This window comes from Hydra viridissima, unplaced genomic scaffold, assembly GCF_058129835.1.
Source record: "Hydra viridissima isolate aposymbiotic clone 2 unplaced genomic scaffold, HvirCarnegie_v1 scaffold_6, whole genome shotgun sequence".
NCBI classification, from domain to species: Eukaryota; Metazoa; Cnidaria; class Hydrozoa; order Anthoathecata; family Hydridae; genus Hydra; species Hydra viridissima.
This window is the reverse complement of record NW_028324305.1, coordinates 3,613,806-3,641,707: the sequence shown is the minus strand read 5'-3', so window position 1 is coordinate 3,641,707 and position 27,902 is coordinate 3,613,806. Positions and strand designations below refer to the sequence as shown.

General features: G+C 29.4%; 1 protein-coding gene and 1 pseudogene across 2 annotated transcripts; one reads left to right on the top strand and one right to left on the bottom strand.

Annotated features, from left to right (window-relative positions):
- Nucleotides 1–323: 323 nt before the first annotated feature.
- Nucleotides 324–18,855, top strand: LOC145189839 (tuftelin-interacting protein 11-like). 2 transcript variants are annotated; one of them, XM_090090063.1, is made up of 26 exons: nt 324–429; nt 584–830; nt 1,750–1,836; nt 1,946–1,976; nt 2,202–2,259; nt 2,383–2,421; nt 2,506–2,592; nt 2,813–2,896; nt 4,086–4,133; nt 6,055–6,111; nt 6,427–6,520; nt 6,738–6,843; nt 6,979–7,101; nt 7,289–7,391; nt 7,578–7,756; nt 8,043–8,105; nt 11,026–11,143; nt 11,858–11,936; nt 12,143–12,255; nt 12,392–12,497; nt 14,528–14,675; nt 17,522–17,580; nt 17,740–17,842; nt 18,034–18,067; nt 18,160–18,225; nt 18,388–18,855. In XM_090090063.1, exons 2-26 carry the CDS (start codon nt 590–592, stop codon nt 18,559–18,561), a joined length of 2,400 nt encoding a protein of 799 aa, XP_089946189.1. In that variant the 5' UTR covers nt 324–429; nt 584–589; the 3' UTR covers nt 18,562–18,855. The 2 variants fall into 2 exon arrangements, with proteins under 2 accessions (XP_089946189.1, XP_089946188.1); XM_090090062.1 differs by having other exon boundaries at nt 324–500.
- Nucleotides 8,450–10,379, bottom strand: LOC149886674 (uncharacterized; annotated as a pseudogene).
- Nucleotides 18,856–27,902: the final 9,047 nt, after the last annotated feature.

The window sequence follows — 27,902 nt, the reverse complement described above, 5'->3', positions numbered from 1 at the left end:
GATATGTAGAGTACTTGACATGTTATAATTACCAATCTATTTATAAAGTATCACTGGCAGCAGTAAGGGAAGGATGTTTTCTGAAGATTGTAACACAGTTTCACAAAAAAAGCAAAAACACTGTTGTGTCCCTATTAACTGAAATTCTACATTTACTGATATAGAGGCTTTAGAAATATGATGAGAAAAATTTATTTGTAGCAACAATTAAAACTGACAAAGTTTCATTACTGCTGAACTGCTACATTTGTATAGGTTGTTTGGGAAAATTGTTTCTTTTTATTTTTTTATTTTTAAGAGTTAATATGTTTTTCTATATTTGCAGACTACTTTTATAATAGTTAATATAATATTAATGCACTACACATTGATTGGGCTACTTCATCAGTTTTCTAAGTTGTACAAAGTATTGGGGCACAGAGATAAGAGGTGTAAGAGGGGTTCAAAAGATTATTTGGGTTCTGTTTTGGGGATGAAAGTTTAAATAAAGTTTTTCCTGGGTATTATTTACATCTTCTAATTTATATTTGCCATGCACCTTCCTTAAATTACTTTTTTTACATTTATAAAACCATATTCCTAGTCTATAATGGCCTCAGATGAAGAGTTTGAAAGTTTTGAAATAACAGATTTTGATTTGGAAAGTGAGCTTTACCCTGGTCAACATAAAAAACAGACAAAGGAACAGGCTATATATGGTGTATGGGCAAATTCTGATGATGAAAATGATGGTCATATGCAAAGAAAGTCAAGAAAAAAATCAGGGATATCTGAATATGTTGATCCGATGGGATTTGTCAGTGGTGGATTATTTAATGATAAAGAAAGCGGTAAGTCATGATGCAAGTAATGTGTAAATACAGTTGTTTTTTAAGTAATGTGTATATGCAGTGTTTTTTTTTTGTTGTTTTTTTGTTTTTGTTTTTTTTTTTTTTCAAAAAAAAAAAAAAATTTAGATTTTTTTTGCTTAAAATTTATTTAAAGTACCATAAAATAAAACTAAACATGACCTCATTTTTTTTATTATTTTCTAGAGAAATTGTTCTTAAATAAATTTTGTATCAGTGTGGCATGGCAAAACATACAATTTTATTTTAAAATGTTATTAATTATGATAAAATAAATCAATTAAAAATTTTCTGATAAGTCATAAATTTTATAATAAAAAAAAATAATAATAGCAAAGTATTTGAAATATTCCCAGATGCTTTTTTGCCAGATAGGCATTTTCTTGTACATCAACAATAGATAACAAAAGTATATCAAAAGTATGTCCTCACCTGGTTTATGCCAATTGCATCTTAAATTTTTTGAGGTGGACTGTTAGTATAATGGGCATTTAAAAAGCCAGATTTTTTTGATATATTTTAGATTTTTTTTTCATTTTTGCTTAATAAATCATAGCTTAGATAAATTCAACTTAGAGAATATTGATTCTCAGTTTTTCCAAATCAATTTTAGAAAGGTAGTTATAACATATTTGAATTACATATCAGAATTGGTTTGGGACCAAATTTGTTAAAACAGTTTTAAAATACTATTTGTGTTGTGTAATGACAATTTAATCTAATTTTAGAATTTTGATCACTATTGATTTTTAGGCATATTTTTCATCTTTCTCATTTCAGTTCTTTTCTTCTGAGCAAAATCAAAGTAATCTGAAAAAAAAAATTTGTTTTGATTTGAGCTTTAATACTTTTTAAAATATTTTTCCGATTCTTTTAAATTCTTTCAAATTCAATAATTTAGAAAACAGTGAACATGAAGATAAACAACAAGATGATATAAATATACCTGAGAAATCAGAAGAAAAGAAAAAAGGGTTTCCAAAACCTGGTAATTATTTTTCTTTACAAACTTCGTTAATTGTTCTTATTCCTTGGTTATTACTTAAACATGTTTATAGCATACAGTTAAATTATAGATCCTATTTTTTATTTTACAGGCTTCAAAAGCAAATCAGTCATAAACACCAAGTAAACCAACAATTTTTTAAAACTTTTTTAAACTATATTGCATGTTGTGAGTTTATTTTTTTACATTTTAATATTAGCAATCAAATACTTTATGCAATATAGCTGAACTACAGTATTTGTAATTGCAATATTATTGTGTAGTTAATTTTACATAATGCTTTGAGCAAGCTACAAGGACAAGTTAAAAAAAACATAAGTTAAATAGAAGCTATTTTGTTTTATCAGAAATTTCGGAGCCTGGGAAAAATACACCACAGGGTTTGGCAGTAAAATGCTTGAGAAGGTGCAGAGTCAATTTTTATTTAAAATGTTTTAACTCTATTCCTGTTGATGTTGTTGATGTTTTTTCTTTTTCTTTTTTTACCTTTTTATGTAATAAATTTAAATCTGAATGTTTTTTTAACAGATGGGTTATGAAGGTAAAGGTCTTGGAAAACGTGGAGAGGTTTGTTACAGTAAGATGTTTAAAATGAAAATATGCAAAGATTGATTGCTCTGTATATAAGATAAATTCTATTATGTTTTCTAGGGCATAATTGAACCTATTGAGGCATATAAAAGGGGTGGAAGAGCTGCAGTTGGTGCTTATGGTTCTGAAACTAAAAAATCAAAAGAGGTCAGTATTTTCATTTAATTAAAAACTAGTAAAATTATTAGACATTTTAATGATCAGTTTTTGTTTTTGCAAAAGAATTGAAGCTTTGAACTTTATAGATGATGATGGTATAGTGTTAATATTTATAGATTATCACAGTGCAAATTTTCTCAACACTGGAAACAATGAAAATCTAAATTTTAAGTGCTGAAATTATGTTTTAACATTATTATTATTCTAGCCTGTTTATGACAGCGATGAAAATGAAGAAATTGAAATTAAAGCTGAAATTGAGAAATTACATCAATGGAAGAAGACTGGACAGGTAGATAATTGAGTTTACTACAAACAACTTCTTCATTTAAACAGCTTAAAAAAACCTAAAAATAATTATTCAAACTTATAAATTGTAATATGAGTGACCTAAAATTTTTTACAAATTAGATTGATTACAAAATAATCCATGTAGGAACTTTTAATTAATTTGACAATAAATTTTTATAAGAGTTATTTTTATCTGAACAGGAGTTTAAAAATAGTTCTTTTAAAAATAATTTGAAAAGGTCTTCTTCATTATAATGTTTTGAAAGAATCAATCTAGCAGATTAATTTTGAAAAGTGTCTGGCCTAAATATTTTTCTTAGCTGTAGTTTGTAACCTCATGTTTTGTCAATTTTTATTTTTGAAAGTTAATTTGTAGTAAAAATAAATAAATACTTTCTCACCATTGCATCGCCTTCAGACCATAAACTTTTTTTTAGAGTTTTTTAAAACTGCGTAGATTTGTAAATACCCTCTGCTTTATTGAGATATTTAGAAAATTTTCAAAATATAAGAATTATGCATTTTTTCAGCATATTTAGTTCAACTTACTTATATGCATTTTTTTTTTAAATGCACTTCATATCTATTTTTTATATTTTGCTGAGTCCTCATTCCAATCTTTACAGGTAGTAAATTTGATAATATTGTGATTATTAATAATAGCAATTCTTACAATAAATATTTCAATGAATGAAAAAATGAAGATTTTAAATAAGCTTCTGCATTATGAAGTTATATTATGGGTGTCGAAGTATATTGTAATAAAAGTTTCAAAGTTCATAAGTTAAACTTCAAAAGTTAAAGTTGAAATCAGTTAATTCAACTTCCGCATTCAAAAATTTCCGAATTGTTTTCTTTGAAGTGTTTTTTGAAACATTTAGAAAATAGTAAAATCCTTTTTACATTATTTTTTAGGATCATTGCATGATTTATCTATCAGCTTATCTATCAGCTTACCTATCTGCTTACCAATTATCTATCTGCTATTTCTCTATCAGCTAAATCAGTACAGTTTAGGGTCTCACAATTTGCTACAAAATCTTTTCAAAATATAATTATTACTTTTCTATTACTTTTTGTTTACTTATTTTTTTCATCTTGCAACATTTAAAAATCATGTCTTTTTTATTTAAAAAACAATAGCTGTAAGAATGAAATGAAATTTTTTTAAACGTTCTTTTATGTAACAGGAGACAGCTAAGCCAAAGTATGTTTACAAAACAGCTGAGGAAGTAAAGGTAAGAGTAATTATGTAATAGAAATCTTTTATGTCAAATGATCACAAGAATCTTATTTTTCTCCTAATGTTAGGTTGTCCCATCATGCACAAGCATTTACTTTATATTTTAAACTGTGAACCAAAGAACCGATTATCAATGTGATTGCTGCATGTTGATAATTGGTTCAAAATTTACAATTCCTAAAAGAATTTAGGACAAGGAATAATGAAGGCCAGATTCTTGTTAGAATATCAAATGATTTGAATACTATTTATCAGCCTCTGACAGCAAAGTACTTGAAAAAATTTATCTTTACATCTTGTTTCAAATGTTTGAAAATAGTTTTAAATGAGCAACTGTAAACACAAATGTCCTAACATTAATGATATTGTTCAACTAGTTGTGTAAATTTAGCTCAATCTTTTCAAATTTTTTACTTGTGGTAACTACAGCCATTATAGAACTTTAATATTATTTTTTGTGAAAAATGCCCAAAAAGCCAGACAATATCAAAAATTGTCTGTTAAATGAGGGTAATGTCAAAAAAAAGCCAAGAACTAATGACAAAAGTCCTGTTGCCAACCAGGCCTTAGTGGCCAAGGTCAAAAATAGAATCAAAAGGAACCCTCCCAAACACATGAGAATGAACATGTCAGAGAAGATCATGTAAAGTAATGTATGAGTAAAAATTTCTTTTTACTCAACCTCTTTAAGTATTGGAGCTTCAAGAAAGTAAGAAGCTTCTTTGGATTCTCAAGAAAGAAATGCTGGTAATTCAGTTTTCTGATGAGAAGTTTTTCACAATGGATCAGGTCCACAACAGCAGGACAAACAGATACATCTCTACCTTTAAAGTTGAGCAAGTCCCATATGAAACCAGAAGACAGAAATACTGGCAGCATCTTGTTGTCATTGGAAACAACTAAGTCAAACACTATTACCTGGCTAGGATGCTTTATCAGACTAAATTTTTGTTTTCTGGCTCTAGATTTGGCTCAAAGGTAGTTGCGGATAACCCTCCTGATGGTCTTTTCCAGGGCCTAAGAAGAACTAAGACAAGGTACTTTGTCCTCATGTCCTCCCTTGAATTCATGCCAATTTTGGGGACGACCAAAGTTATGTTCTGATACAAGATGGTGCCACCTGCCTTACAGCAAACTCAGTCCAAAACTAGGTACAAGAGATTATCAACTTCTGGGAAAGAAACTTGTGGCCCATTAGCTCACCAGACTTGAATTCTCTGGACTTCAGCATATGGCTGCAAGTTCAGGCTTGGGCTTGCTACAAAGAACATCCTAACCTGAATGATCATCATTGATCTGTTTGGAATTCATGGGATGATCTCTCCGTTGAGTACATCAAGAACAACTGCAAGAATTTCACGTCTTGTCTGGAGACAGTGATCAAAACTGGAGGAGGGTAATATTTTTAAGCTTAAAGACTTAATGTACAACACATGTACTTTGACACAAAGGCTTATTGTACAACATTTATTTAATAAATTATTGTTCATTTCTAACTGATCTTGTGTTTTAATTTTTTCATAATTAAATTTGATTGGGTAAATTAGCTTGCCACAAGCAGTATTATGGTGCTTTGTGGTCAAATCATGCATTATTTACTTCTTGTATGGATTTAGCTTTAGGTAAATCTAAAAACCTTCTTGAAATCTTTAAATAAATTACCTTGTCCATGCCCCCCAGTCCTGTTCTTGGTCTTCTTGTCTTTTGTGATCCAATATTTTTCAGAATTATCTTGAAACCCCATAGAAAATTATAACAATAGGTTTTAACTTTTCAGAATTATCTGTTAAATGGTGTTTAGTTTTTAAAACAAGTTAGCTATTTTCACATGACTATACTTATTTAATAATACTACCTATATTATATTAATTTTAATATTAATTATATTAGACTATACATTAATAATATTTTTTTAGAAGAGTAGTGCTACACAAAAATTGGCACCATTGCTTTCCTATGGAAACAATATCAAAGTATTTGAAATAATTTTTTCTTTAACTTTTATTAGTAAAAGATCTTAATAAATTTTACAAAGGCTCTAGGTCTTTTACTGTTGATGATAATTATTTTACTTATTGGTATATTCATTATTTCCTATTTCTGTTTTCTATTTAAGTTTTCTACTTTTTATTTGTATATTTATTTATTTATTTATTTTTATTCATTTTTTTATTTGTATATTTAATATTTATATATATTCTTTATATTAGTTATTTATTATTCATACTTAGCATTTATATTTAATTTTATATTTATATTTAAATTTCATATCAAGCTGTTTTCTTAAGGTTGTTGATATGACTGGACCAGAAACAAAAGTTTTACAAGGTTATAACTCAATTGGGCATCAACATGCAAAACCCGGTGATGGTGAGAAAAAAGGTATTGTTTAGTAATCATTAATTTATTTTTTTTTTATGGTTCAGGTTGAAATTGGTAAATTTTTAAAAAATTTTATATTTAAAGTTATTAGACTCATTCAGTTAATGCTAATTTTAAAACAAATTTTCAGAAAAAAATAAGTTTTCTGGATATTTCACCCCAAATTTATTTTTAGATTTTTTTAAAGATAATTTCCTTTTTTTTAAATTCCTTAAAGGTATTATTGGAGATGATTATAAAGCCTTTGATATTCCTGAACTCCTGTACAATTTAAACTTGTTGGTTGATCTTGCTGAATCTGAAATCATTCAAATTGACAGACAGTAAATTTTGCATGCAATAATTCTTTTTTTTTTATCTTTTATTTGCTTAATTTTGAATGACTTTTTTGGTTTAATCTTGTTTTTTTTAACCTTTTTTTTGTTTCTGCTTTAAACTTGCATATTTCTTTTTTAAAGGCTTCGTTTTGAGAAAGACAATGTCGTGAACTTGACATATGAAAAGGAGCGCTTAGATAAGGTTGTACAAAATGAGGATATAGAAATAAATAATCTGGAACATGTTCTTAGAATCATTGACAGGTCGCTAGAATCATTTTTTAGTTTTATGTTCCATTTCAAACTTTTAAGTATGGTTATATATTTATCTTATTCATGAGTGTCCATTTTGGCTTTTTTTTTGTTTTCTTTTTTTTCTTTTTTTATTATTCAAATTATTGTTTAAATATTTTAAATGATCAAATTCTTCAATTAAACTATTTTTAATTAGGTGCAAGGCAGGTCTGCAACCTGATAAGGATGAACCTTTATCTGTAGAAGGTTTGGTTCATTGTTTTCAAACACTTCAAGATAATTTTTACGAAGAATACAAGGTTAATTTTGCTCATCTTACTTTAATAGTTGAGATTAAGTGGGTTAAGTTCAAAAGCTAACGTTTTGTTTTTGTTTAAGTTGAACATTTAAGTTTTGTTTATGTTTATGTTTAAGTAGAAGGTTTAAAATTTGGAGAAGGATTAGCAGGTTTAAGGAAAAAATTTTTTTTTCTTTTTTTTGTTTAGTTATACAACTTGGATAAATTAGTTGTTCCATTGGGTTTTCCACTACTAGCTCGTCATTTTAGCTCCTGGCAGCCATTTTGTGAGCCAACGCATGGTATTGAATATGTAAAACTGTGGAAAAATGTTCTTGAGTCTGAGCAAAAAAATATAGAGTTTGAAAAAACAAAAGAAAATCGGAGGTTTTTTTTTTTTTATATTTACTGCTGCATTGTTGTTTTCTGAAGTATTTTACATTCTCTTATCTGTTAGTATAAATTTAAATGTGCAGAAAATTTTGAAAGTTATATAAATAATCATGTGTTATAAATCCTGAATAAATTTTATAATATGATTGGATCTCCAATTTATAAAGTTGATCATTTATACCTAAACCCCAGTAGAAAGTTATTTTATCTGATCTGTTAACAATTGAGAAATTTGATTGGATAGATGTTATCAAATTTTTTAGCTTTTTCTTTTGCTTAGCATGGGTCCATTTGAAAGAATTATCTGGGAGATATGGATGCCTCATATTCGTACTGCTATTGGGTAAATATTTGGTTTTTTACTTTATTTTTAGAATATTTTGTGTCATTTACAGACTAAGTTTTAAAGCAATTGAACTCGTCATTTCGAAAAGGAATCAAGTCTGTTAATTAAAACTCTTCAGGATCAACAAAAATATGTTTCTTATCAAAAAAGTCTACGTTGCTTGTAAAACTAAATATAAGAGTAGATAAATAAAAAATATATAATTTTTGTGAATTTTATTTACTAAAAAAAATATATAAATCATACAGATATTTTTAACTTAAACTTCTGGATGAATGCCTTTTTCAAAATGAATTCTTTTTTGTACATACAAATCAAAAGATTTTCAGAAAAATCTTTAGTTAATCATCTTTTATTTCTTGATATTGATTGTTTGTTGAAGTTGTTGGCCATGCAAAAACTTCTGTATAGAAGTTTTAATACTCTACTATTGAATATGGAATATATTTTTCTATTTTTTTCAAATCTGATATTTTTTTTTTCATTGATTGGCACTTTGCCAGCATATGCAGGAGTATTACTTGATGGTAAGGACAGCTTGATACCCATCCTTTGTAAGAGCTGGAAATCATGACTGACTAAGCAATCTATGGATTCACGTGTTGTCACTAGACCAGGTGTGGTTTTAGAGAAGGTAAAATGTGACACTTTAGAAATACCAAAAATTACTTTTTTGTCCTTAGGTATTCCTTCGCCATAGGAGTCCACAGATAGCACTAGTTTCTTATAATGGTTTGGCCACCATTTTTTTATGTCAATAATATCTTCACTTTTAGACCTTCCTATTTCAAAGTTTTCATTAGCCCCAGCTATGAGATTTTCATACTCAGTTGTAAATCCTGTCATTTTTTTGAATGTCTTTTCGCTGTCCCAAACATTCTATCATTTGGTAGGAATGAGTGACCTCGTTCGGGTGTGTAATATTGTATTTCATTTATATTGCTACCTAGTTCAGCTACCAGTGATAAAAGAACCCAGACCATGGCCAATATATTTTTTAATATAATCCAGCTCAAAAGTACATACTTCATTGGGACCTTTATCAGCAACTTCTTCACAATAAGAATAAAACACTGATTTACCTGTTTTAAGATCATATATGCAAAACTCATATAGCCATAGTTGATGTAGATAAAAAATCTCCTGAACAGGGATATGTGGAAGTGACAAATTTTGCATAAAATTAAATGCAATCCCATACACATTTGGATCATTCTTACACTTAGTTTCTACTTCCTGTATTTTTTTGTAAAATTTATTTGCTTGTCTTTTATGGATTTCAATATCTGCTTGATTGACTCTTTTTGCATTTTCATTTATGTGTGGATTTTTTAGTTTAATCTTTAACTCTTCACACAGTCCACAGACATCAATTTGCTTTCTACCGAATTATAAGCTAAAATTTTCCTGGAATTATTTTGAGTAAAATTTATATTTTACAGGATGATCTGGATATTTTTGTTTGTATGATGTGTGCATAATTTTCACATTGAGTTTTTCATCTAAATAATAAGATGATGCATCTTTATTATAGTAGTGCACATGTTTAACAGGAAATGACTCAATATGCTCTTGTACTTTAATTAATGTATCACCAGGCAATGTGTTGCTTTGTGATCCCTCAGATTTACCTCTGTGATCTATAGGCTGCTCATTTCTTTTTAAGAAAACTCATAAACATTTAACTTGTTTCATAGAAATTCCATGCATACTGCAAAAAGCTTTCTTGCACACTTTTTTTCTAACACCATTTATCTTAATGCGATAAGTAGAGGTAAATTCTCTTTTCTTAGGTTCTTCAGATCTAGGACGTTTTCTCTGTATATTCTTCTTTTCAATTAATGACTGCAAGTATGTGTTTAGGGCGTTTTTGCTATCAAATTTGTTAACAAACTGTATGGTACTTTTCATAGCATTTTCAGAAATAAGCTCCATACATTTTGAATTGCACCTGTAAACAAAGAAAACAATAAACATTATCTTGAGGTAATAGCATAAGAATTATACTATTACCTTAAGGTAATCATTTACTGCTAATTATTGGTGGTAAAAAATCATGAGTAAATAAACAAAATGACAAGATAGAAAAGCTAACCTGCAAGAAGCTCCTGTATGTCTTGGTGCCACATCATTCCCTTTGTGGTTTTTATGAGCTTCTCCAGCAATTTTAGCTTTTTTTATTTTAATATGTTTATATTTTTCACTGTTTGTTATACCAGACACTCTTTTTCTAGATTTATAAGCATTTTTGGTAAGCTTGCGATTCTCCATTTTTGTAAGTGATAAAGTGATGTCACATTTGTGCCATTTTCAAACAGATTTTAATTTTCATTTGCCTTAAAAGTTGACTTGTGGTTATGACAATGTTCCTTTTTCAAATTAAATATGTAAAAGACTTCAATAAATAAAATGGCTCAAAAAAGTGAAATTCAAAAAAAGTGTGACTTGTGCCCTTTTCGAAATGACAGGTTCAATTGATTATGAACTTTTATATTCATTACAAACTTCCCTAACAATAAGCATTAACACCATTAATTGATAAAAATATTTTTTTTTAAATTTCTTCACTTTTTGCTTAAAGGAGTTCATCAATTGGTAAATGAGTGTCTCATGTCAGTGTATGATATATTACATCAGTATATGATATTAAATAAATTTTAGAAGTATTATATTATATAGGACATATATGTTAACATAAGCCAATAATGTTTATAAAAGATATTTGTCATGAAATGTAAACATTTTGTTTCAGTTTTTTTGATTCTGGAATAATTAGAGTTTACTTTCAAAACTTATGACACTGGTAGACTTCTTAACAGCATATCCAACATTTTAAAAAATTTTGTAGATTGTGTTAATATGCTGCTAAAAAGCTTGTTGTTTTTTAGACATGGTATAATTTTTTTTTTAATAATAGAATTTGGCAAGCCAAAAACCCTGATCCTTTAATTTCTGTATTGGAAGCATGGGTACAACTCATTCCTGATTGGGTAGTTGCTAACATTCTAGATCAATTAGTCATGCCAAAGTTGCAAGTATTACATTACAAATTTTTGATTTTTCTTACCTTTGTTATTTTTATTTTTTTAAATCTTTTCAACAAACTTAGGTTAAAATAATTTTAACATACCTAAATTTATTCATGAAATATACTCACCATATATAGCCCTCTTTTTTTTATACCTTGTTACAAAAATGTGTATGATTTTCTAGTTGGAAATTTTCCTAACTTAAGCAACAATTTTTTGTTTAAGTGTAATTACATACAAAATTGTTTCAACTCATCCAAAACTGTTCCAAATTGACTTCTTAGTAAAAGATGTCTGTTAAATATCAAAATATTTTTGTCAAAACACAGTAAAAAATAAGTTTCACATATTTTTAGGCTGAAAGTTGATTTAAAAACTCGAAAATTTTAATTAAACAAATTTAATGAATCTCATTAAATACTTTTTATATTTTGAAGATTAGTGACAGCTTTCGGAATGAAAATTTAAGGAATCATTAGGTTTGTAATTGTTAATGTAATGGTGCTAGAGAGGTGGTGTTTTGAAACAGTTAATTTTTAATTAGACATATGAGCCTTGAATGTTGATTTCAATACATGTGGCAAGTGAATCTTAACATGAATCAAGAAATTTAGAACTTATATTTCTATACCTAAATATTCAACATTTCTATGATGTAATTAGCTATTTATATAATAATGGTTTTAAAGCAAGCTGCTGAAACAAAAATTAACTTTTTAGGCAGCAGTTGAGTTCTGGAATCCTTTGACTGACCATGTTCCAATACATTCTTGGATACATCCATGGCTTCCCCTAATGGGTATTTGATTAGTTTTTAAAGTAGATTGTTTAGTATAGCAGATTTAATGTATAGTTTTTTATTAAACAAGAAATTTTGTGTTTCACAAATTAAAATAAATAATCATAACTCTACATGTATAGATTAATGCATTTTGATTATCAGATCATTTTAAACAATTTTTCAAGTGTTCAGTTTTTTAAAGATGACAAAGCTTTGTATTTCAGGTGAGCGTCTTGAACCCTTGTATGCACCTATACGCCATAAACTAGCCACAGCACTTACAAATTGGCATCCATCAGATCCATCTGCTAAAGTTATTCTAGAACCTTGGGTTAAGGTATGTTGAGAAACCCTTTTTTTTTAAGTAAAATCAAGAGAGTAATTTGCTGTTTTTTAACTAAATTTTGCAAATTATGTTCAATATTCAGAAATTTTTAGTAATAATTTCATTTAAAAGCAAAATTTCAACGCAGGTATTTTCTCGAGGCACTATGGAAGCTTTTCTGATTAGAAGTATTTACCCAAAACTTGATCAGTGTATGAGTGAGTTTAAAATCAACCCTCATCAACAGATTTTAGGTTGTTTTTTTTTTTTTTTTCCAATTCTTTTTACATGTTTTGTTGAAATGACCTCTAGTAGTATGGTTATGGTGGTTTTACATCACTTTGTTTTTTAGGGAATGGATTAGCTTGGGAACACTAACTTTTGAATTGGGTTTAGGGTCAATTAGCTTTATTGATTTTTGATTGATTGTGGTCATCAAGTTTTTGCTACTAGTTTTTGATTATTGAGGTCAACTCATATCTCCCCCTAAATAAGGGTTGGCTCTGTGAAAACACTTTTATCAGCAGTGGTGACATATCATAGCACACAGAACACATGAACACTCGCAAGCACACACACTGTTTTTTGTCTAAAAAAAAAATCTATGAATAGGTGTGTCTAACTACCAGCATAGTATTAATTAGGACTGAAGGTTAGAGAGCAACCATTTCAGTGAGTAATTGATTTGTCTCAGGGGATAATTCTCTGTTACTACTAGATAGCACTCTCTAATTCACCTGAGTAGCATCATGTTTCATATGTCAGTGGCATATTACTTGTTTGAAAGGCAAAGCCAATTTTCCAGCAGGTTCCATTACTCTACTAGAAGCAAGCTCATGAGAGCATACAGATGAGCTAAGATGGCAGAATCCTTGACTGGTTAATAGCTCAAAATTGAGAGGTGTACACAATTGAGATAGGTTCTTTTCAAATATGGTGGTGAGGGCAGCATTTAGTCCAGTAGCAGTTGCAACATTTGCAATACTACAGAGCAGAGTTAGATTCTCTGGCTCAGCCTGGTTTTAGCAATTCTGTTTGTGCCTTTGTAGTTTTTTTAGGTACTCCCTAATATTTACAAAAGGAACTAAGGCTCTGAATTTCCTATCCTGCATGCATATGATCAAATGTTTTATGATCTCTTGATCTAGGTTGTTAATAGATCTGGTGTTCACATCAGTATCATGTGTGAGGGATGTACAAGATAAATTTTAGATAAACTTTACAAGAACCTTGAAATATTATCCAAACTTTCTATGAATAAGAGTTTCGTAAATATTTTATCTATTCACATTATGAAAAGTTTGTACTTATTAAAAACAATCAATTGAAATATTCAGATTTAAATGTGAAAAGCAAGAGGATCAAAACATTTATACTGACGAAAAATAATGGTTGAAATCTTAGAGCTTTTAAAAATATAAAAGCTTTAAGATTTCAACCATTATTTTTTTTCAGTATAATAGAGCTTTGGGAATGATAGCAAAAACACCATAGGCAGCTCAACCATGTGATTGGAAGCTTGCAGAGCAAGCCAATAAAAACATTGATAACATCTACTTCTTCGTCCAAAGTATTAACTGCACTTCAACCATTACAGAGATTTAATAAACGGTATGAGTAGCAGAATTCCAAAAAATGAGCTACAAAAATAAACTATTAAAATGGAGGAATTCATAGAAAAAGTGTTGGAAAAAGAAGAAAAATAGGAAGAAACTGTCATTGGTGAAAGATTAAATCTCTCAATTAGTGTAAAGTTGCTGGCAGATATGTGGATGAACTCACCAAGATGCAGAAAAGAAATCGCAAAAAGAAGCTTCATGTTCTACTGTGTTCCATCAGTAGTGAGCATGTAACACTGAGAATAAAGTGCAGCCATTTTTTACAAAGAGGGATTTATGCTTGGTACAGTTACAGTTACAGTTGTTAAATGTACAGTTACAGTTGTTAGATTAGTTTGTACATCAGTCAGGCTAGAATCTTAGTCAATATCCTTTGATTTATCACTTGGGAAATATGTTTGTACATAGTCAACCCTTATTTGGGGGAAGATTAAAGCTGATATCAATAATCAAAAACTGGTAGCAAAACATTGATGACTAAAGCTCAATCAAAAAGTAGTTATAAAAGCTAACTGAATCCAAAACCTCAATGCAAATATTAGTGTTTTCAGACTAATTCAGACTCTAGAAAACAAAGTAGTGTAAAATCGCCACACCCATGTTACTCCTTTTCTATAATATCTTTTTTAGATGTGTTTTTATATTCTTTAAATGTTATTACTTAGAACCCTTTCACTGGGTTATGGCATGGAAAGATATTATCAGTGTCCACCATATGGTGAGCATACTAGACAAACATCTTTTTCCCAAACTACTGCAGGTTTTACGAAAGTGGCTCCTTAATTCTCCTAACTATGATGAAGTTACGAAATGGTAAATAAATATGATAATAATAATAATGATTATCATTATACAATAATAATGCTGATTATTATCCTATAGAACAATAAATAAACTGTCTATATACTAGGGGTGTACCGGAATGGGTTTTTTCAATTCCGGCCGGAACCGGATTTGCCGGAATTATAAATATAATTCCGGCCGGAATTCCGGCCGGAACGAGAACTATATTTATGTTATTTTTTGCATCCGAGATTAAAGTGGAAGCATGCTCACCTTAGCTATATAATATATATTTCACCTATTTCATAAATTTTGTTCTTATTTTATTTAAATAATGTTGTTTTTATTTGTTTTTATTTTGTGTGTTGTAAATTTTTAACTGAATAATTTTTTTAAACTGCATTATTATTTATATTTAAAGTTAATTCTATATTTTTTATTTTTCATTTAGATTAAAATACTAAAATCATCCTATAGTTTTTAACTATTTAAATTTAATTAACATTTGAACATCTGAAAATGTCTTCATTTTCTTCATTTGTTTGGAGATATTTTAAAACAAATGATGTCACAAATACATTAGCAGAATGTAAGTTATGTCACAAAAATGTTAAACGTGGTAGCACCCCAAAAACATTTAGCACGACACCACTCCATATGCATTTAAAAAAATATCATATGGATACATATGATGAGGCTAAACAAGAACAGAAAAGAGAAAAAAAATCAAAAGCTGAGACACCACTAGAGAGAAAATTGGAAGCAATTAAGTCGCAGACACAAACTAGCATAGATAATTTTGTTCCCAAAAAAATTTGGAGCATAAAAGACTCTCGCTCCTCCAAAGTTAATCAAAGAATAATGAATTTTATTGCGATGGACAATCAACCTTTTTCTGTAGTTGAAGATCAGGGGTTTATTGAATTGATTGCTCACTTGCAACCACAATACCTAATTCCAAGTAGAAAGTTTTTTAAAGAAACAATGCTACCAGCATCATACGAAAAGTTAAAAACTGTAGTATTTAATGACATTTCTGCAGCTGATCATATTTCAGTTACAACAGACATTTGGACAAATACTCATAGTAATGATGCATTTATATCATTGACTGCACATTGGATCACAGATAATTTTATTAGAAAAGATTGTGTTCTAAACTGTAAGCATTTTCTAGGGTCCCATACTGGAATAAATATTTCAAATTTATTTGATGCGATGCTAGTTGATTGGGATATTTCCAAAAAGAAAATACATATAGTCCTTCGAGACAGTGCTTATAACATGCAACTTGGAATTGACTTGACAGAGTCCTCAGGAATCTCATGTTTTATTCATCAACTGCAGCTAGTTATCAAAGACGCCCTTTTTGATCAGGTTGCAGTATACGACTTGATAAAGAAATGCAGAAGCATCTGCACTCATTTTAACCATTCAAGTTTGGCTTGCACCAAATTAAAAGAAATACAGAAAGAATTAGATTCCAAAATTTCAAAACCTTTATTACCAATCCAAGATGTTCCAACAAGATGGAATAGTACATATTTAATGTTGGATCGAATTGAGACTCTCAAAAGATCTATACAACTTTACACAGCAGACCACCCTCATTTAATAAATTTGATATTAAGTTCAAGTGAATGGGAGTTAATTGAAAATGTATTGGGACTTTTACAACCATTTTTTATGATTACTGATACAGTCAGTAAATCAAAATCAATGTTGTCATCAGTAATTAGTCATATTCGTGCACTGCATAATTTTCTTGGAAGCCTTGCAGATGATTCTAGAGTCCAATCAATGAAGAAGATGCTAAGAGAGTCTATTGAAAAAAGATTCATGAGTAATGTTTCATTAAAAGGTCACTTTAATGTACTAATGAGTAAAGTACATGTTTTGTCCACAGCTGTTGATCCAAGGTATAAACTGTCACTTTTCCCTGATGAGCAAAAAAATTTGGCTAAAATTTGGCTTTTTTCCGAGATAAAGGATCAAATAAATTCACAAAAAGAGGCTAATATGGATAATATGTCAGAAACAGATTCATCTTCATCCGATAGTTCTAATTCCTCAAAAACCAATAAAGGTTGTCAGCCATCTACATCAGCTTTATATGCATCAAATTTAAGAATGACTATTGCAAATAGTTTTCTTAATTGCTATGAGCTAGAAGAAGAAAGAAAAAGTAACCCTAAAAGAAAAAAGCAAAGAAAAAGTATAAGAATAACAGATGAAGAGATAAAAAAAGAAATAGATTGTTTTATGGCTGGGAAAGGAATAGGTAAATTAGAAAATGAAGAAGCAGTGTTAAAATGGTGGAGCGATAATAAGGATTACTATCCTCATATATGCTGTATAGCAAGAAAACTTTTATCAGCCCCTGCTTCATCTGTCTACTCAGAGAGACTATTCTCAGAGGCAGGTAACATTTTTGAAGAAAAAAGAGCTAGTTTGTTACCAAAAACTGGAGAGCAGCTCTTATTTTTGCACCACAATATTACTAAATTTCCAGAAATCCTTACTTGATTATATTTACTCCTTATTTGATTATTGCAAATAAAGTTTCATTGTGTTCATCAACAAATTTGTATTTTTTACCTAGGTTTAGCTATTGTTATTTATTTCCCTGTAGAACAAGTATTTTTTGATTTAATTTACACTGTCTGTGTCACATGTATTAAAAAATAAAGTTGAAAAATAAATTCCGGCATTCCGGCTTTAATTATTGTAATTCCGGCCGGAACCGGAATGAACTGAATATCACAAAATCCGGCCGGAATTCCGGTACACCCCTACTATATACATATATGTGTGTGTGCGTTTTTATGGTATCGAAGGATTTAGAGTTTTAGGTTTGTAATTAAAATTTTATGAAGGTACCTGGGATGGAAATCCATGTTTGGTGCCGAGTACACTTCGAACCCGACTATTAAAGGTAAGTTTTTTCGTTTTTTTTTTTAATCATTTGTTCTCTTATTTGTCTTAATATTTCAGTCATCTAAAAGACTTTTATGGCTTTTCATTTTTTTATAAATGCATTTGTTTCCATTTAATTTTCGCGTTAAAAAAAGTATTTGAAATATTTTGTCTGTAGAACAATTTAATCGAGCCTTGACATTAATGAATCAAGCTGTTAGTGGAACTATGCAACCTGGCGCGAAGGAAAATGTTGCTTATTTAACAAGCACCGAAAGGAGGTTCTTACTTGTTCACTTTAATGTAACAGACGAGCGCTACGTTTTTCTTTTATTTTGATTATTTTGACAATCCAACTTTTCGGGTGCTATTCTATTTTATATTTTTATTTAATGTTTTTAATTGCGCTTATCAATAGTGTTAATGCTGATGATGTTATTGTAATTAGTTGTTTTTTAATGATTTTTTTTAGGCGCGAAGCAGAACAGGCCTTTCTTTCCGAAAAAGTAAATTATATATTTTTGTATTTTTGAAGTGTTTTATTGCTGTTATTTGGTCGTCGTCTTTTTTTAACTTTCTACAAAATGATAAATACTAGGTTCAGACATCAGTAATAACTGCCAGCTCCGTTCCTACGCGTTTTAAAGATCTTGTAGAACAAGCTGTAAGCTGTTGTCTTTTTTTTTCATTGTATGCATTTGTTTTTATTTTAACATTCGGTAGATATCTTTTAAGATGGCGTTTTCACTGATGACGACGATTATGGCGGGAGGCATAAGAGGAAAAGAGTACCGCAACAATAATAATAAATTATTTATTCTTTTAGGCTCTTGAGAATGGTTTAATGTTTATCCCTTTACCTTATCGCTGGCACGAGGGAAAGACAGTTTATTCATTCGGAAAATGTGTAATTTACATTGATCGCGATGTTGTATTTTACTCATCGGAAGGCAAATGGAAGCCTCTTTCATTGCAAGAGCTTGTTGAGTGTGCGAAATAACTAGCTTGCATTCAAAAATCTCACAATTAATACATATTTGCTAAACCTCGATTGCTCAGCCTGAAGAGCAAAGCGTCCTGTATGCGAAGAGTTTCATATTTGAGACGTATATGATAGAACCGACAAAACCAAAGTTAAATCTTTCTTTCAAAGAAACTTTTTTCGTAAAAACTTTCACCGAAAGAACAAGAAAATCTTTTTTCAAAGTTTTTTTTTAAAAAAAAAACTATTCGTGAAGAAACACTTTGACCAATTGTAAAACTAAATGAACAATACCATCAATTGGTACCTGGCTCTTTACTGGTTTTTTCAATCGTTTTGTTTTTTTCGTTATATCTCAATTTAATTCCATCTTCTATAACCATCCCAATTAAATCTAACGTTGAGTGCTTTTTTCTAGCGCGGTGTCCAAGGTTTTCTGCTCCAAGCTTAAGTTGGTTTAGACGCTCATTAATTTTTGCTCGATCAACCGAATTTACAGAGAAGTGAAGCATATCGGAAAGATCTTTAAGTTCTAATATTACATCCTCAATATCTTGCAGCAGCGTTACTACGCTGATAACTATTTTAAGCATGTTTGTTAGAACGTCTTTCATGTCATTTATGATTTGCGTTGTGTCTTGTTTTACACTATATATCAGTCCCATTTTAATTACTTCTAAACTGATATAAATATCTTTAGTTCTTTGATAAGCACAACATTAAACGGCAGTAAAACATTTGTTTGTGCGGTTGCACACCGAATGTGAGTAAACAAACGGTTGGTTCGTTTACATTTATTTACTGTTCGCTAAAATAAAACGTGTGAGTAAAATACCTTTTAATGCACAACATTTTTTCGCGATCTTCCAATGAAATTCAGTCAAAATTTTAGAAACGCCCATTTAAAATCTTTAATAAGGATCTTTCGCAAATAGTATGGAGCAGCATCAATTCAGACTTTGTCAATATTTGATGTGTTAACTTTTTTTGGGAGGCAAAGTGAATAAATGCATCTTTTTGAAGGTGCACATCGACTACCATTTGTCTAACGCCCTGTTGTTTTCATCGATCTACTTTTATATTTCGTTTTATTTAGCTAGGTTGATCTGCTTGTTTTGGTTTTATGTATATTTTTAAAACCAGATAAATAAAATTAGAAAGTGCTAAGTGGAAGTGGAAAGACTTCTAAATATTAGAAATATTTAAATTTAGAAATATTTATAAATCTAGTTAAAATTTTTTTAACTTTGCATAAATAATCATTAATCGTAAACTTTTTTTGTAAGTTTAAGAAAAAATATAGATTTAAAAAAAAACTTTAACGCACCCTGCTTGAGATTGAGTAGGGTTTTGGCAGACAAAAAAAATTTAATGGCAAATAATTTACTTTTCAAAATTCTAATTGTCATTGAATGAATCGTCAAGCAAATCTTTACAAGAATCTCGTTTCGGTCTTTTTCATCTCATTATTTGTGTGATTCGCGTGTTTTAGCGTTGGATTAAGGTTTGACGTAGAAGCTTGTGTTTGCGTACCACTCGTAAAAGGTTCTGTTGCTAAGATAAACAAAAAAATCACCAACTGGTAATTTTGCGTATAGGTAAGCTAATTATGAAGAAAATATTTCATCAAAAGTCCAAATATCCAATATCAGACATTATAAATATGGTAGCTATAATAGTTGCTAATGAGCTATCAGACCAGCCACTATTTGTAATCTATTATTAAAAGCTCTTTGTATCCACTCAAAATCAAAATATACCGCCTAAACGTTTTGTCTATATTGCGGCTGAATGATATGACCTTCAAAGTACATTTATCTCGTGATGTGCTTTAAGTTTGTGTATTCTTATGAGTATTCTTATGTGCTTTAAGTTTGCGTATTCTTATGAGTGGCCTTTGCTCCAAGAAAAGTTTTTTTTTTTTTTTTTTTTTGCTAGATTTAAAATAGTTTGTAATGAAAAGTTTGATAAATAAATACTACAGCTGCTGATTTAAACTTTGTATTAAAAAAAAACAAAAAAAAAAACGCATAACGTAACGGTAAATTTTTTTTTTTCGGCTGATCCCTCTGACTGAGGGGGGTCTCATTAAAACTGGTGATAGACTTAAGCTGTGTGTTTTCTAACACTTATTGCTCTTTTGACATTCAAGTATGTGAACCATGGCGACAAATGGTTCTGACATGATAGAATATTTGAAGCGCAATATATTTTAAAAATCGGAATATCAAAATTATCGAACAAATACAGCTTAATATTGTTGAAAAATCGTGCTGGTATGGGACAGAGCACAAACAAAAATAAAGTCAATATTCTTTTTGCGTGTACTTTTTAAGGTTGATACTTTTTTTAGATGGGATACAAGTTCAAGTAAATGAATCTTGTTTTCTAAGAAAAAAAAAAATTCAGAAAATTCAGAAACCAATAAAATAAGATCTCGGATAATCCAATAGAAAAATTTTAATGGTTAAAAAAGAAAAACAGAAAATGATTAAAGATAAACAGAGAGAAAAAAAAAAAGTTGCTAAAACTCGCGGGAACTGTTTGTTTAAAGAATTACAAATATAATTTTGCGAACAATATTTTTAATAGTATATTTAACTGATAATTGAAGAACTTTATTATATTATAAATATGTGCTTCTTAACGGAACCCGAAGAGTACTTAATACACGTTTTAATATTCTATAAATACAATCAAACTGATAAAATTTGAAATATTGTGTAAATTCTGAATTAAATTCAGCTAATTAAAGCCTTTCAAAGCATTTTTAACCAAAGTAAGGAAAAAGCCAAATGACTTTTATAAACATCCTTACGAATGACGAATAACTTTAGTTGTGATCTGAAAGGAGCTTAAAACCGAATAAAAGAAAATGAATTAAAACTTCACCTCCTGAGGTGAAAATTCTGTTGTCTGAAGTTCTGTTTTTTTTGTATGAAAAAACTTTTTTTCTTTTTAAACCTATGTTAAACATTAAAAAAAAAAAAAATTTTTTTCCCACAAATCACATGTTCACATGCTTCGGATCCCGAAGAAAAAAATGAAATGGCTTCGTGTAAACAAAAATAAAAAGTGGAGCTCCTGAAAAATTGTTGTTTCTATAAATGAGATATCCAGAAAACTCTAAATATGGTTCTTACTTTAAAGTTTAGTTACGAAACCATTTCACTTTATAAACAATATTACTTAGGATATTCTGAGATCTTTCACCTTGAGGTTTTTAAAAAGAAATTCCGTCCACAAGGTTGACTTGGGACAGCAGGTGTAACTTGTGACAGCAGAATTAAAATTGGAACAAAAACTTTAACTTTTTAACAAGTTTGACAGCCCTTGCATTGAAATTAGCGCGTTTACTGGTGTTACTAAATGCCAGTTGACGGTAATGTATTATTTTTTTTGCCTGTTGGTTCAAAAATTCGATTTCAACAGGGCCTTTTTCAGAAAAAACTACATAAAAACGCCATTCTTATTTACTTAAACATTTTTATCTGAAATATTAACAACTATTAACCAAATATACAAAATTTACAACTATCGACATTATTTACTGATAAACAGCCCTTCACCCAACGATGAAGAACTTATCTATGACGTTTGAAGAACTGGTTCCAACATGTCTGGAATGCGTCATTAAAGTCATTTTCGATACTTTTAAAACTTCCGAAAAAAAAAATTTACGTAACTAAAATGACTTCGTGTGTCCTCTCGAGAGAACTGATTTTTTTTCTGTAACCGCGTTTTAAATCCCCCTCAAGAATCGTTTCATTTGGTATTCCGTATGTAGGTTTTTCTAAAACTATTTCAAAATCTTCTCCATTTTTTCGATTATCTGGTATTGTGCCCCATATTTTTATTTTATATTCTGACAATGAAATCCGTCCAATAAACACGCGCACTTCTGTTGATCGAACTCTGTGAGTTATTTTGCACTTTCTAGTTTTTCCGGGAACGCTTTCTAACAAAGTAATATCCCAACTGCATACACATTCGCAACAAGGCTGTCCTTCACTAGGATACAAGTTTAAAAGAAACTTATTTTCCTTTAAGTTGAATGTTTTTGATAAAAAGTAACTATCTTCTGCCAAACTTATATCAAAGTCATCCCATGAACATGTTGAAAGTCTTTTAAAATGATATAGAGAGTCTTTAACTAGAGAAAAACTCTTTTTGCCAACATGCCGAGCAGCGCTCTGAGTATTTTGTCGAAGAGATACTTTTTTTATAAAACTCTCCATTCTCACTAAAGCACTTCTTGTCAATAAAACAAATTTTCAAATTTAGTCTTGCAAACCAACTGAACGCTCTTAAAAAAACGCTTTATCAATCTTTAATTAAATATTGTAAGAATCGGCAAAATAACTTTTGTTAAACAGCGAATGTTTACGTAAGCTTTTTATGATCAGAGTGTGTGAAGACGAACTGTCGCCAGGAAATTTGCTATTCAAGAACTGACGTTTTCACGAAAAGGAGAAGTATGTAAAATATCTAAAAAATGTCGAATCAGCAGCTTTACTAAAACTTAAGGCAATATCCGCTCTTTATACTTTCATAATAACGATGCAATGAATGAGTAATTGCGAAAAAATCAACGCCAATGTTATTTTAAGAATTTACGATTGCGTTTGTCTTTTTTTTCAAATTTAAAATATCCAAGAATGCGTGTTAAGAACGAGTCGTAAGATTTTGAACAATGGACACTTATTAAATAAGTGATTGAAGAATTTCCCTCAGAATTTTTTCAATATGAGAAGGGAATTTTTGTTAAACAGCGATGGGAAAGGAAATTGTACTTTAAACGATGTGTTTTTTGGTTGTGTAAAGTGACTTCATGTCAATAGAATTGACAGCGTTTCTGCATAAACGTTAAATATCTAACCTTAGAAGTGACTTTATAAAAATATAATCATAATTAGAAAACGTCTTTTTGACCAACAGCTGTAATAAAAAGTAAAATTAACAAAAAAGACAAGAGTCGCCATTAAATTTAATACAAACCAAATATTTTAGTAAAGAGAATTTTGCTTTTTTTTTTTTTTATTTTAGTTAAACCGAAATAAACTTTTTAGTTTTTAATTATTTCATAACAGTATTTTAAAAAGTTGATTGCATAATTGTAAAAATTTTCATTGTATAATTTACTAAAGATTTGAAATTGATTCGCTAATTGTTTTTTTTAATAACTTTTACGCGTTAGAAGAAATTTTATCTACGACCATCAAACGATCAACGCACCAATATTAACAATAATGTTTTTTTATTCTAAAAAATGCGTTACTACGACCAAATGATTTAGAAGAAAACTAATAATTTGCATATCATGAGTCAATTTGAATGCTATGCGTGCAATTACTCATTGTTTTATGAGCCTGAACTTTCATTTATAATAATTAATACGCGCGGTTGCAAATTTTCCATCAGCTTCTGCGAATTTATCTTTTTTCTCTCGCAATACTATCTTGTATATATTAATTATATAAAACTTATTCTAAAACTGATCCATCTATCCAGAGAAAAAAGTAAGATTAAAATGCAGACCAGATCTCAAATAGTAAACGTGTTTTTTTTTAACCCATAGAGTTAAAACTTTGTTAAGTTTTAAACAACATTATAAGTTTATTTTCACATTTCCTTTAGCATCGGCGTTTGGTTTTTTAATCAACAAGTAATTACGAATAAAGCACAAACTTCTATATTAGTCTTACAAGACGGATCGAATTTTCTGAACAAAACTAAAATAGAACTTTTTTATGCATTATAAAAGGCTGAATTTTTTAGGGTGACAAATTTATTTGCATGCATAAATTTGTTTGGTATTGTTGAAAAATAAATTTCATTGATTCACATAGCATCATCGAACATTATTTTCAAACGATTAAAACTAAATGATAAAAGGTAAGGCAGACTGGTATAGCAAATTTTTGATGAAACTTTATAACTTTGTATGTCGCACATTGTATTTCAGTTTGATATTTTAAACAAAGCTTCTAAAAAACTCAATGTTTTTTAACGCCTGCGCTTAGCAAGCTATACTGAAATACGAAACACCGATATTCCATTGCTGGTAAAATTCGAACTGGAGGTAAGAATAAGTAATAATAATTGAGCGCGGTGTTAAAGTTAGGCTAGTTCGAGAGTTAGTTCGAGCGGTAAAAAAATCATTTGGTGAACTAGTTTTACATTGTACGGTAGATACCCAATGCGCCCTAGATCCACAATCCCAACTACATTTTGACTTGGCATTGTGGATTTATATACTGCACAAAATGACTTTACTAACATAAGGTGGTAGCGTACCGTCGGGAAATACGAGGTAGATTATTTAAAAAATAAATTTAAGATAATCTTGCTGCTAAATACCTAAAGTTGCTGATTTCGCTTACGCAAACTCTATAAGTTACAAAAGGAACCGATAACGTTTTCTGTAAATCAACCTATGTAAGAGCAGGCCAACAGCCCCCCAGGATCTATTTAAAGCTTTTGAGAAAATTTGTTTTGACAAAGTTATATATAGGCTCTTCCTATTTTAACTATTACCTAATCTTAACTGTTCTTAATCAATATTCATTGTTCTTTCTTCAAATTAAATGGGTTCAAATAATTAATAGAGACAGATTTTAATCGGCGCTTCCTGCCATTCCACCCTTTGTACATCTTTTAACACTGGCTAATTTCCATGCGTTGTTCTAGTCCAGATATCTTGTCACTCGTTACCGCAATAAATAGATAAAAGCAAACGGACGAAACATTTCTTTTATTTTGCCGATCAATTCCCTTCACTTAAAATTATCAAGTTGAAGTTCAAAATTTATTCGGCGCTGACAGAAAAGCGCTCTGCAATTCGATTTTTATATAACGAATAAACAACCTCATCAAATACAGACCAATTACGATAATCAAGAAAACTTTCTGCTTTCTAATTGGTTCAAAAGTTAACTTTTAAAATTCTTCGAATTCCGCTTTAATAAAATGTCAATAAGCGGGCGTGTGCAAACAAGTCTGCTTTTTAGTTTCAAAAAGTCGTGTGAATAAGTGAAGATATGTACAGTTAAACATGAGAGATAAAGGACAAAAAAATAGTTGAACAAAGTAGATAATTTTTTCATGGCTAAAACGAAATGCACATCACCATTTATCAATACTCTATGCGTAAATAGTTGCTTTTTGCTGAAAAAGTCTTTAAATGAGTTTAACCGGCTATCGGAATGCTCGTGGGACGATTTTGACATCAGTTTAGCAGAAAAACAAATTCCGCAGACAAAGAACTTTAACTTCAAAGAAAATTTATTTAAAATAAATTTATACCCAAGTGAAGGACAACCGTGTTCATGCGTTTGTAGCTGGGATATAACTTTATTAGAAAGCATTCCGGGAAAAGCAAGGCGATGTAAAATAAAGCACATGGTACGATCCTCCGAAATACGTGCGTTCGATGCTTGGATTTCTTTATTTGAGAATAAAATAGTAATCTGGGGTGTCATATCGGATAACCGAAAAGGCGGCGAGGATTTTGAACTTTTATTGGAAAAACCTTCATATGCCAATTCTGTAGAAAATTTTCTAGAAGGATCCTTGAAACGCGGTGACAGAAAGAAAGCTAAATTGCTTGAAAGGACACACGAAGCCATTTTAGTTTGCTGAGAAAATATTTTCTTCAACAACGATGAATCCGAAAAATTACTTTATTTAAAACAAACAAAAATATTTTAAATAAGAAACGCAAAGTAGCTATAGATTCTCTTCCACTGTAGAAATAAATGTTTGTAAGACGCAAAATTGTTCACAATAGAGAAAGATGATAAATTAAATTTTCGAAAAGAGATGCAAAGAAGTAAATGTTTTTTGTAGAGATTTTGTTGGCCAAATTCATTTTCATATGAAAAAAAAAAAGGATTAAAAATCATTAGAATTTATAAAAAAAAATTACGTTAAGTTCATATCTAAACTTTACTGTTACAACTCAAATGTACAATATACATTGTATACGAATATACATTACATATTCGTTATGCGTGAAAACTTTTTTGTTTAAAATGGATAGATTTTTTAATTTATTTGTAATGATGTTGTCACAGTTACTATTATTATTTTTTTATTTAACTTATTTTTGTTTGTTTATCATAAACAAACATAAAAATATTTAACGTTGTTTTCGCTGTTCCTTTTTAAATTTACGGAAATTAATAAACAAACAAACATAGTGTAAAAACCAATATATATATATATATATATATATATATATATATATATATATATATATATATATATATATATATATATATATATATATATACGTATGTATGTATGTATGCATGTATGTATGTATGTATGTATGCATGTATGTATGTATGCATGTATGTATGCATGTATGTATGTATGTATGTATGTATGTATGTATGTATGTATGTATGTATGTATGTATGTATGTATGTATGTATGTATGTATGTATATAATGCTTTTTTTCTTTTTTTTAACATTAAATTATCCTCGCGTTCAAATGGAACATTTTCAGTTTGTATTAAGCAAAATATCTTTTACGAATAAATAAGTTAATCGAGTTTTGTAGGTCATAAATAAGTTGATAGAGTTTTGTAGGATTACAAATAAAAGTTCAGGATCATTAAAAACAACGTTCATATTTAAACCCGAACTGTTTGGTTTTTATGAATTCTCATAAAAGCTTAAGAATTTAAATAAATTAAGCCGATGTGAATTACCAAGAGATCAATATGGCCATTTTTAATAGCGTAATTTTAATTGGCGCCTTAAGCCAAATTTTTTTTTCTCAAAGAGCTTTTATTTTGTCAAAAAGATATCCACAAAAAAATGGTTTAGAGTGGCATTAATTTTAATCTTGAAGAGAAAAACAGTGGATATAAAAGATTACTTTCCACACTGAGCTACTCTAGCAGTTTATTCTTCGCACTAAGTTATTGTATATTGAACGAGACATACATACGCGCGTTATTGTATATTAAACGAGACAGACGTTCACGCGTGCGCTTAACAAACCATCTTTTACTCAAGCTATTGTGTAAATATTTAAGCGAATATTTTAGAAGAAATGCAATTTACAAAAGTTTTCAAATATTTAGTATACATAAAGAACATCGCAATTCCATATCTTTCAGCGAAAAATCTATTTTCTTTTTAACCCCCTCTGCTGTGGTTGTTCTTTAGATCTGAACAGTAATCACCCTAACGCTAAATTAAACACTTACATTAAGAAATTTAATTAAATCGTGAAAGAAAATTCTCAAGGGATATGCCGCCTGATTTTGAGAACGAAACAACACTTTCAGTTGACTCAAAATCCCAGACGCATTGAATGAAGATTTGGCAATCACGATTTACTCAT